The 12,492-nt window shown below is 36.5% G+C and overlaps 1 protein-coding gene across 1 annotated transcript; it reads left to right on the top strand.

The window, feature by feature from the left end:
* The first annotated feature begins 2,487 nt into the window (after positions 1-2,487).
* LOC112515220 lies at positions 2,488-3,267 on the top strand. The gene has a single exon (XM_025121891.1). It carries the CDS (start codon positions 2,488-2,490, stop codon positions 3,265-3,267), a length of 780 nt encoding a protein of 259 aa, XP_024977659.1.
* Positions 3,268-12,492: the final 9,225 nt, after the last annotated feature.

A 12,492-nucleotide genomic window follows, 5' to 3' on the forward strand; every position in this document is an offset into this window, starting at 1 on the left:
AGGCTTTTGCATCTTGGCTTCGACTAAGACATAGGTATGCTTTCTTGTCTCCTATTTTATTGKWGTCTCATAAGTGGTTTACTGAATTGCATTGTCCTGCTGATTGTGTGTTACAAATTGTAATAAAGTTTTATCTTTGCAAAATAAAAGATTTAGAAATTGAACCTGCAGTCATGAAGAGCTAATAGTAATAAAGTTTTATCTTTACATGTGACTTTGTATCCATATCCATAATGTGATATATTAGTGCAACATCTGTCACCAATTTAGTTGCAGCGGATACAACACCAGTTAGAGCAATAGTCCTTGCTGAGAGAAAAAGTCAATCACATGTCACCAATTTCAATGCAACAAACATCATACCAGTTAGTGCAACACCTGTCACCAATTTAGCTGCAGCGGATACAACATCAGTTAGTGCAGTAGTCCTTGTTGAAAGAAGGAGAACTTATAATAGAAATTATTATCTACGATATAAGAAAAAAAAACATAACAGCAACAAGTGATAACCCACATACAAGCATTGAAACATTGACAACTACCATAGAGAACAATGAAGTGATGGATGTTATACGTAAAATCCATATCTTTAATATGTATATTCAAGCATCAATTTTGTATTATCGTAACTTCATATATGATGCAATTTTTTTTCCAACAGAACATTTATAGTTTTGAAAATTATTATTTAATTTTACTTTTTACATTCTTGTATTCATAGATATAGTTCGTTAATGATAAGTATATTTTTACATAGGTTTAGTTCTTAAATGTTAACCATATTTTTACATTCAAATGTCTTAGATGTAGAAACCTCTACTGTGGTCATTGTCAACTCATCAAACCGAAATGGCACCCTTGAGGAAGATCCAYAMGATTATATTTACAGGCGTATACCTAAGGAACATCGCCTTTTGAATGAACAACTTGCATGTACTCATTGCGGAGCAAAATGATTCAAGTTTGAATTCCCTTCCTTCTGCTGCATGAGTGGGAAGACAAAGTWAGMATACTCTCCCATTTCCGAAGAATTATACAATCTCTTCACATCATAATCTGAATTGGGCAAAATGTTTAGGCACAACATACGTGCATACAACACGAACTTTTCTTTCACATCGATAGGTGTAACTTTGGATGAGAYAATGAATAATATGACATCCGGTGTATATACTTTTCATGCACATGGAGGAGTATATCATAAAATTGATCAGTTAGTTCTAAGGGATGGACGACCTAGGTATTTAAAGTTATATTTTTATGATGCTGAGTCTGAGTTTTCACATAGACTCCAATGGCCCAATCTTGATAGAAGTATCATTGACATTTTGACGCGTGTTCTTGCTACGAATCCATACGTGAGAACATTTCGAACCCTTGCAGAATTAGGACCACTCAACAATCATAGAGTCACTTTGAATGCATCGGTGGAACATGACCAGAGGGTATACAACCGACCGACTACATCTGAGGTTTGAATAAAAACATTTTCTTTTTTATCTTCGAAACACATATGATACATAATATAGACTCTATTAAATAATCACATTCTTTAGGTTGCTAGTATTTGGGTTGAAGGCAATGACAACATCACTGCATATAAGAGAAGTATTGTTGTATACGGGAGGTCTGACTATAGCTAAGAAATTCAATCTCACCTCGGTTGTTACGATCCATTGTCTTATCCTTTGTTCTTTCCAAAAGGTGAGTCTGGGTGCCATTCTAAAATTCCAAGACATGGAGTGCCTATCGGTGAAGTTGTTGATGACAACGAAATCATGGAGGATGATTCTGAAGGTACAAATTCTATCGCATATGTTAATATATTATATGAAGTAACTAATTAGTTTTGAAAGCATAGATATCATTAGTTTAAATGTTTCAAAACATTACACAGAGACCTATGTAAGAAGGGGTAGAAATATTATAGCTATGCGGGAATACTATTGTTACAAGTTCCAGATCCGTTCAAACGATTATGTCATTCTATTGGGGGGAAGATTACTACAACAATTCGTGGTAGATACCTACATCAAGATCGAGACTTCACGTTTGCGTTTCTGTGAACTTAACCAAACCAAGATAAGAGCGGATTTATATCAAGGCATTGTGGATTGCGTTAATACTGGTGAAGTTCAACCAAGTAGAGTTGGACAACGAGTTGTGTTGCCTGCAAGTTTTATAGGAGGCCCACGTGACAAGTGGCGACGATTTTTGGATGCTATGGCTTTAGTTCAAGATGACAGAAAACCTGATATATTCCTTACAATGACGTGTAATCCAAAATGGCCAGAAATCCTTAAAGAGCTATTGCCCAGTCAGACTGCACAAGATCGACCGGACCTTGTTGCAAGAATTTTTCATGCCAAATTAGAGGATCTCAAGGACCAACTCTTCYAGAAGAAGATCCTCGGCACTGTCAAGGCGTATGTTTATGTCATCGAGTTTTAGAAGCGTGGATTGTCGCATGCACATTTTTTCATGATAATGAGACCTGATGACAAAATGACCAATCCAGATCATTACGACAATATTGTATGTACTGAAATTCCTGACCCAACAAAGTATCCTGAAATGCACCAGTTGGTTGTCCAACACATGATGCATGGTCCTTGCGGTCATTTACGACCGTCCAGTCCTTGCATGCAAGGTGAGCCAAAAATCTATCGTTTTAGATATCCTAGAGAATTCAACGATAAAACATCACAGGCTGAGAACTCATATCAGTTATACCGGAGGAGAAATATTGGAAGAGATGTGAATGTACGGGGCAATGCACTGTATAATAGATGGGTTGTCCCGTATAACCCAAAATTGTTAATGAAGTTCAACTGTCATATTAATGTTGAGGCTTGCTCAAGTATAACATCTATGAAATATCTCTTCAAATCTATTTACAAAGGTCATGATAAACAAGTTATGCATATAGATCCAGACGAAAGACAAAATGTTATTAATGAGATTAAAAGGTTTCAAGATGCGCGTTATGTCTCCCCACCGGAGGCAATGTGGCAAATTTTTAGCTTTGCGCTTTCTCAAATTCAACCTTATGTGATGGCTTTGCAAATACATTTCCTTAATAAGCAGATGGTTAGGTTCAGAGATGATGATATAATAACATATATTGTTGCTAGAGAGAGTGGTAAACGAACAATGTTGACTGCATTTTTCGACAGAAATAAAGAAGACAAGAGTGCAAGAAAACATGTATATAAAAGCTTTCCAAAACATTACACATGGAATGAGAGCGCACGTCGTTGGAATTAGAGAAAACAAGGATCAATGATAGGACAATTGGTTTATGCTAATCCTACTGAAGGAGAGCGGTACTACCTATGCCTACTTTTATCTCATATTAGTGGGCCTACATCTTTTATAGATCTATTCACAGTCAATGGCATATTATACCCGACATTCCGGAAAGCAGCACTTGAGAGAGGCTTAATAGAGAAAGACGATAACTTATCCCAATATCTTGCAGAGGCTTCTTTATTTCAGTTTCCCAAAGCTCTAAGGAGGCTATTTGCAACAATATTAATTTATTGTGAGCCAGGAGATGTTCGCAAGTTATGGGATCAACATTACGTTTCACTTTCAGAAGATTATAGATGACAATGCAAAAGTGTTGACCGAGTTCGGAATATGGTCCTAACTGACATCACAAGCTCTCTACAATCTATGGGTAAAAATCTTAATGATTTCGATCTTCCAAAGATAAATGTAGATACCAACTTACAATTTGGAAGTTTTCGTGAGGTACAAGAGGAATACTCCATAGTTGTGCAAGATGAACATTTACGTGCCCGAGAATCCCTAAATTTCGACCAAAAATATGCATACGATGAGATCATGAAGCACATAGACGATGGTCGTTCAGGAGTGTTCTTCATAGATGGTCCAGGAGGGACTGGAAAAATGTGATAACCGAGTCCTGATTATTACCCAAGGTATTTATTATGTGAGTTAATTGTTTATATGAATACATGTTTACATGGGTTAAAATACGTAAGTATGTATATTTCATACTTGGAATATATGCAAAATATGTGGATATATATATATATATATATATATATATATATATCTGTGTGTGTGTGTATGTATGCATAATATAGACATGCATGTGCATGTGTGTGCATAAAATTATATTTATATATGCATGCGTGTGACTGGGGAGGGGGTTAGACCGACTTTCCAAATGAGGAAAGTATATATATGAAGTTTTGGTGAAGAGGCAATCTTCTTGCCTCATTTGAGAGTTGTGAGACTTAGAGAAAGAATCAACCGGAGATCAAGCTTGGAATCATGTTGTTTTCATCTTCTTCAAAATCGAAGTTGTTACTTCAAGATGAGTGATTTTTTTAAACTTTTCTGCATAAAATTTGTTACTGGTTTTACTTGAATGTTGTTTATTATTGGAAAGAAATCAATATTTTAATTAAGGATCTTTATTTGGACAAAGGGTAACCGGACTAAGTATAAATCGGACAAAGCTTGTCCGGATTACTCTTAAACCGGACAAGAGGTGACCGACTTAGTTGTAAATCGCTCAAGAGTCATGCGATTTAGGGAGTTAGTGAGATTTTGAATTATGTAAATCGGACAAAGGTTTTGAACAGAGAAGTAGGAATACGACCAAGTGTTGTGCGGTTTAGTCTTAAATTGCCTAAGTGTTGTGCGGTTTAGTCTTAAATCGCCTAAGGGTTGTGCGGATTAGTTATAAACCGATCAAGTATTGAGCGGTTTAGTTTTAAATCGATCATGTGTCGTCCGGATTGCCTTATACCGGACATGAGTTATGCAATTTAGTCTTAATCGACCAAGGGTTGTCCAGATTAGTAAATCGGACAAAAGGGACAAGTGTTGTCCAGATTGTATATCCGGATAACTTATATTTGATAATTTTAAGTGTTTAATATTCTAAGACATTTATATAATTTAAAAATGTTTATTATTAGGTTTAATTATGGATTTATAAAAGGGTATTTTATATCTTGTTAAGATATGTTCCTACCAAGCGTGGTGACGTAAGTCTGTTTTGGTATGAAACTATATTTTGGGAAACCTTCCTACCAAGCATAGTGACGTAAGTCTGTTTTGGTATGGAAGTGGATTTTGTAAAACTCTTTCTAGCAAGCGTGGTGATATAAGTTTGTTTTGGTATGAAACTTGTTTTAAGTGGTAGTTCCCCCAGCCATGGTGACTTTTATCTATTCTGGCTTGGAAATGGGAATGGGTACTTTCAGACGTGGTGACTAATGTCTGTTATAATAAGTAGCCATGTTTTGATGGAGGAATAAGAGTGACATATCAAGGAGAGGTGTACTTGGAATAAGGGTGGCATTGTCATATGTGGATAATATTATAACTCTTATTATTGTTACTTATTGGATTTAATAACTTTGAGTCATCATTTCTTTGTGACCTGATGAATTAAAGATATTATTCCTATTAGAAATAATAATTTAGATGTTATTGAGAAGGGGAAAATAGTTTGTCATAACAGGCAAGTATTGCCTTAAATCTTTTCTATCAATATTTACAAAGGAATGGTCTAATGATTCAAAAAGTTTTGGTTATAATATTTGTTTCATATTGGGAACGTTGGATCTTTAAGAAGAGGTATTTTATAGAATTGAGGTTCTTGGGTATATTCTATTTCACATGTTATTGTGAATTGCATCATTTGTTTGTATTGTAAAATATTTCTAAGCAAAGTTACTTTATCATATTTTGGTGTTCATCACCCTGCATTTGCAAGGAAGGGATTTACTTACTAGACCCTTCTGGTCTAACCCTCATTTTCTGTCTTTAAAATATGCGGTGCAGGAATAACGGGGTCCAGGGATAATTAGGGGAAAGGGAAAATGTGATTATTTTCCTAACCTGTTATCTGCTTTTGAAGATCAACTTTTGGTAACTTACTTTGAAGATATATGTTGTATTACATATGTTAGTACAAGATTCGTTTTGGAATTATTCATATGTAGATTTTGTACATATAAGAATCCTTGTACTAGTGGAACCTTGTGTTGTAAACTATATTTCTATGTAATGAAATATGTGTTATATGCAAATGTGGTGTTTGGGGGTGTTACAGAAGTGGTATCAGAGCCTTAGTTTAAGAGATTTAGGTATTCAAAGCATGATGCCTAGACTTAAACTGTCATTTGCATGTTAAGAGTCCCGGACATAATTAGTATAACTAGGAATAAAATATAATGGGTTAAAGAGGGCAGTATGTAAGGTGAATTCGAATTACAAATGACCAATGTAATTATGAATTTACAGGTACATACTTATACTCGGACACCATATTATATTTGGGAATGTGAATACGTGATATTTAATACTAAAATATCTGCAGATGTCTAGCCGATCACGAAGATCAGAGAGAATTGCCCACCCTGAATCTGAAGAAAGGGAGGAATCTCCCGTTAATCCACCAACCTATGCTTTAAGGAGTAGAGGACGTGGAAGGGGTAGGGGTAGAGGTAGAGGAAGAAGTCAGATTCCTGAGAGAAGTCAGACTGAGATTCGCCCTGATCAAGAGGAATCTATTTCCGGGAATGCTCAACAAGGACAAAGGCAACAATCAGAGTTTATAACTAGAAATGATCTAGCAGAAGAAATAGGAAAACTGAGGGAAACTTTAATATCCATTATGGGACTGCCAGCTAGAATAGAAACTGAGCGAGTTGGAATTAATCCTCCAGCTCCTTCAGCAGGCAGCAATAATCGGGGAGGAGATATAAAGATGTTTCTGACATGTAAACCTCCAACCTTTTCAGGAGAGAGAGATCCAGTTAAAGCAAAGTGCTGGATAAAAAAGATTGAATCGGTATTTAACACTAGTAGGTGTTCTGAAGAAAATAAGGTTAGATTTGCAGTATCTATGCTCAAATCTAATGCCTTATATTGGTGGGATGTGGAGTCCTCGGCATAACCAAATACACTGCAAACAATGTCTTGGGAAGAATTTGTGAGTAAATTTAAAACACAATTCTGTTCTAGACTGCAGTAAGGCAAATGAAAGAAGATTTTCTGAAATTGGAACAAGGGAATAGATCTGTGCGGGATTATACCAAGAAATTTATTGAGTTTTCCCGTTTTGCTGAACATTACGTATCTTCAGAATCCCGAAAGGTAGAAAGGTATATTTGGGGTCTGAAACCTTCTATTCGGGAGTTCGTGATTGCTATGAATCATGAAACTTTTTCTCTAGCTGTCAATGCCGCTGAAGTTACTGAAAGAAATAAAAATCGGCATGGTGAAGAGAAATTTGTTGAGAAAAGAAAGTGGAAAGGGTCTTCAGTCAGTTTTCGAAGACCCAAATTTATTAAATCAGATAACCGTGCTCCTCAGTTACCTCCTATTAGAACCAGCCCGCAGTGTCAGCAGATACACCAGGGAAGTTGTCCCTCTGAACCAAAGAGATGTTATCGTTGTGGGGAGACAAGGCATTTGTCAAGGGATTGCACTACACCCAAAAGTTGTTTTTAGTGCAATTCACCTGACCACATTCGACCAAACTATCCACAATTGAGAGCTCCTCGTCTGACAATGGGAGGAAATACTCCCAGTAACCATGGAAGGCCTAGTGCATCGAGGGGAGGCCAGAGTGGAGCCAGGGGTAGATCGTTCCAAATGACAAAGAACGAGGCAGAAGCAACCCCAGATGTAGTAACAGGTACTTTTCTTTTGAATTCTATACGTGCTAAGGTGTTGTTTGATTCTGGTGCAAATTATTCATTTGTATCACTATCATTTGCTCAATCAGCATGTCTGAATTTTGTGCAACTAGATAACGAATTAGTAGTTGACACTGCTAATAGTCAAGAATTTATTACTAGAGTATTCAATAATTGTGTTATTATTATTGAGGGGCGTAAGTTACCGATTCGACTGTTCCCTATGCCGATGAAAGAGTTTGATATAGTGGTGGGTATGGACTGGTTGGCAAAGCATCATGCCAGTATTGTTTGTAATAAAAAGATGATCATAATTACTATGCTAGATCAAGAAACAATTATTATTTATGGTGATCGTCAGGATCATCATACTAGTTTATTATCTGTGTTGAAAGCCCAAAAGTCTATTCGGAAGGGATGTCAGGGGTGTTTAGCATATGTTATTGATACAAAGAAAAAAAGGGAAACAGGAATTGATTCCAATCGTTAATGAATACCCGGAAGTCTTTCCAGAGGATTTGTCTGGGTTACCACCAGATCGAGTCATTGAATTCCGGATTGATCTTATACCTGGGACAGCACCAGTGGCCAAGGCACCATATAGACTGGCTCCTTCGGAATTGAAAGAGTTGGTTACTCAGTTGAAGGATCTGACTGATAAAGGATTCATTAGACCCATCACTTCACCTTGGGGTGCTCCGGTCTTGTTTGTCAAGAAGAAAGATGGATCTATGCGAATGTGTATAGACTATCGAGAATTGAATAAATTAACCATCAAGAACAAGTATCTTCTACCAAGAATTGATGACTTATTTAATCAACTGGTAGGAGCAAGTTATTTCTCCAAAATTGATTTGAGGTTAGGATATCATCATCTAAAAGTCAGGGAGGAAGACGTTGCTACAACAACTTTTCGAACAAGGTATGGGCATCATGAATTTCTAGTTATGCCATTCGGCTTAACTAATGCGCCGGCAGCTTTTATGGATTTAATGAATAGGGTATGTAAAGAATACCTTGATAAATTTGTCATTGTATTTATCGATGATATTCTTATATACTCTAAAACCGAAGAACAACATGCAGAACATCTTCGTTTGATATTGGAATTATTGAAAAGAGAAAAGTTGTATGCCAAGCTGTCCAAATGTGAGTTCTGGTTAAGGGAAGTTCAATTCTTGGTTCACGTTATTTCAGAAGTAGGGGTACAAGTAGATCCAGCAAAAATAGAAGCAGTTGAAAATGGAAAGCTCCAAAGACTCCTTCTGAAGTCCGAAGCTTTTTGGGACTGGCAAGCTATTACCGTAAGTTCATTCAGGACTTTTCTAAGATAGCCATGCCATTGACCAAATTGACTCGGAAAAATATTAAGTTTCAGTGGGAAAAAGAACAGCAAGAAGCTTTCCAACTATTAAAGAATCACCTCTGTAGTGCGCCGGTGTTAACCCTGCCTGATGGATCCGAAAATTTTGTGGTATATGGTGATGCTTCAAAGTTAGGGTTGGGATGTGTTCTGATGCAAAGGGGAAAGGTAATTTCTTATGCATCAAGACAATTGAAGGATCATGAGAAGCAGTATCCGACTCATGATATGGAGTTAGTCACGGTAGTATTCGCTCTAAAAATCTGGAGGCATTATCTTCTGGGAATGAAGTGCCAGATTTATACAGATCACAAGAGTCTACATCATCTGTTCAACCAAAAAGATTTAAATATGCGACAGCGTCAGTGGATTGAACTTGTTAATGATTATGATTGTGAAATCCTTTACCATCCAGGAAAAGCCAACGTGGTAGCTGACGCTTTAAGTAGAAAAGAAAGAAGCGGGACTATCCAAACTATGGCAATGAGAATAAGTTTAGTCCCTGATATCCATAAAGAAATTCTGAGATGTCAGAAGGAAGCTGTGAAAGAAGATCTTATCAAATCAGAAAGGTTGGGTAAGATGATTTCAACCTTGGAACCAAACGACAAAGGGATTATGTGTTTTCAAGGGCGAATTTGGGTACCAAGTTTTGGGGATATCCGAAAAGTTATTTTTAATGAAAGCCATAAGTCTCGATACTCTATTCATCCAGGTACCAATAAAATGTATCGAGATCTAAAATCTTTTTATTGGTGGCCTGGATTGAAGAAATACATAGCTAGATATGTGGAACAGTGTTTAACGTGCCTACAGGTTAAGATCGAACATCAGAAACTATATGAAAGTCTTCAATCATTGGAGATTCCTGTGTGGAAATGAGATCACATTACAATGGATTTCGTCATGAAGATATCTCGATCTCCAAAGGGGTATGACGTGATCTGCGTAATTGTTGATCGCCTATCTAAGTCAGCACATTTTCTACCTATAAGAGAAAATTTCTCTTTAGAAAAGCTGGCTCAGGTTTACATCAAAGAAATTATAACTAGGCACGGTGTTCCATTGTCTATTGTTTCTGATAGAGATAGCTGTTTCACCTCAAAGTTCTGGGAAAGTTTGCAGAAAGCTTTGGGGTCTGAAATTCGGCTAAGTACAGCTTATCATCCACAAACTGACGGGCAAACTGAGAGAACTATCCAGACTCTCGAAGATATGTTGAGAAGTTGTATCATTGATTTCGAGGGATCGTGGAAAGATCATTTGCCACTAATAGAATTTACGTATAACAACAGTTATCATTTCAGCATCCAAGCGGCACCATATAAAGTATTGTATGGACGTAAATGTCAAACGCCGTTGTGTTGGAATGAGGTGGGTGAGAGGCAGTTAACGGGTCCTGAAATTGTCCAAGAAACTTCAGACAAGATTGAACAAATCCGAGAAAGAATCAGAACAGCACAAGATGGCCAGAAAAGTTATGCTGATAATCGTAGAAAGCCGATTAAATTTTGTGTAGGTGATTTTGTGATGTTGAAAGTTTCGCCATGGAAGGGTGTCATCAGATTTGGGAAGAAGGGTAAGCTCAGTCCGAGGTATGTTGGACCATTCAAGATAAGTAAACGAATCGGGCCAGTGGCGTACCAGTTAGAACTACCATAAGAGCTTAGTCAAATTCACAACACTTTCTATGTATCGAATTTACAGAAATGTTTAGCAGATCCGAGTCTCGCTGTATCATTACTAGAGGTCAAACTGGACAGTAAGCTGAACTTTGTGGAAACGCCAGAAGCCGTAATTGACCGAATGAGAAATAAAGAAATCAGTCTAGTTAAAGTACAGTGGAAGTTTCACAAAGGACCAGAGGCAACTTGGGAGTTGGAGTCAGTTATGAGAGCAGATTATCCATGGCTCTTTGATTAAAGGAATTCCGGGATGGAATTCTTTTGAAGGGTGGATAATATAATAACCGAGTCCTGATCATTACCCAAGGTATTTATTATATGAGTTAACTGTTTATATGAATACATGTTTACATGGGTTAAAATATGTAAGTATGTATATTTCATACTATGTATATTTCATACTTGGAATATATGCAAAATATTGGATATATATATATATATATATATCTATGTATGTATGCATGATATAGACATGCATGTGCATGTGTGTGCATAAAATTATATTTATGTATGCATGCATGTGATTAGAGATGGGGTTAGACCGACTTTCCAAATGAGTAAAGTATATATATGAAGTTTTGGTGAAAAGGCAATCTTCTTGCCTCAATTGAGAGTTGTGAGACTTGGAGAAAGAATCAACCGGAGATCAAGTTTGGAATCATTTTGTTTTCATCTTCTTCAAAATCTAAGTTGTTACTTCAAGGTGAGTGATTTTTTTAAACCTTTTTGCATAAAATTTGTTACTGGTTTTACTTGAATGTTGTTTATTATTGGAAAGAAATCAGTATTTTAATTAAGGTTCTTTATTCGAACAAAGGGTAACCGGACTAAGTATAAATCGGACAAAGCTTGTCCGGATTACTCTTAAACCGGACAAGAGGTGACCGACTTAGTTGTAAATCGCTCAGGAGTCATGCGATTTAGGGAGTTAGTGAGATTTTGAATTATGTAAATCGGACAAAGGTTTTGAACGGAGAAGTAGGAATACGACCAAGTGTTGTGCGGTTTAGTCTTAAATCGCCTAAGGGTTGTGCAGATTAGTTATAAATCGATCAAGTATTGAACGGTTTAGTTTTAAATCGATCATGTGTTGTCCGGATTGCCTTATACCGGACATGAGTTATGTGATTTAGTCTTAATCGACCAAGGGTTGTCCGGATTAGTAAATTGGACAAAAGGGTAATCCGGACAAAAGGGACAAGTGTTGTCCGAATTGTATATCCGGATAACTTGTCCGGATAACATATATTTGATTATTTTAAGTGTTTAATATTCTAAGACATTTATATAATTTAAAAATGTTTATTATTGGGTTTAATTATGGATTTATAAAAGGGTATTTTATATCTTTTTAAGATATGTTCCTACCAAGCGTGGTGACGTAAGTATGTTTTGGTATGGAATTGGATTTGGGAAAATGTTTCTATCAAGCGTGCTGACGTAAGTCTGTTTTGGTATGAAACTATATTTTGGGAAACCTTCCTACCAAGCGTGGTGACGTAAATATGTTTTGGTATAAAAGTGGATTTGGGAAAATGTTTCTATCAAGCGTGGTGACGTAAGTCTGTTCCACTATTTCATTCAAATTTTATAAAGCCAAGCACACTTCTTGACGAGTTGATCACTTTGAAAGTGTTAAAGTGCCATGGACTTAGAGATAAGCCATGATAAGCACGTCAGCTTGAATGATATAAGAGGTAGACTTGAAAAAGTTGCCGACAAGGAGACTTGTCATTTATGTTTTTCAAACTTA

Source organism: Cynara cardunculus (assembly GCF_001531365.2).
Source record: "Cynara cardunculus var. scolymus isolate 2C chromosome LG 7, CcrdV1, whole genome shotgun sequence".
NCBI classification, from domain to species: domain Eukaryota; kingdom Viridiplantae; phylum Streptophyta; class Magnoliopsida; order Asterales; family Asteraceae; genus Cynara; species Cynara cardunculus.

Excerpts from the sequence above, each read along its gene's own strand:
- LOC112515220 (XM_025121891.1), top strand. The coding sequence starts at position 2,488 with ATGAGACCTGATGACAAAATGACCAATCCAGATCATTACGACAATATT.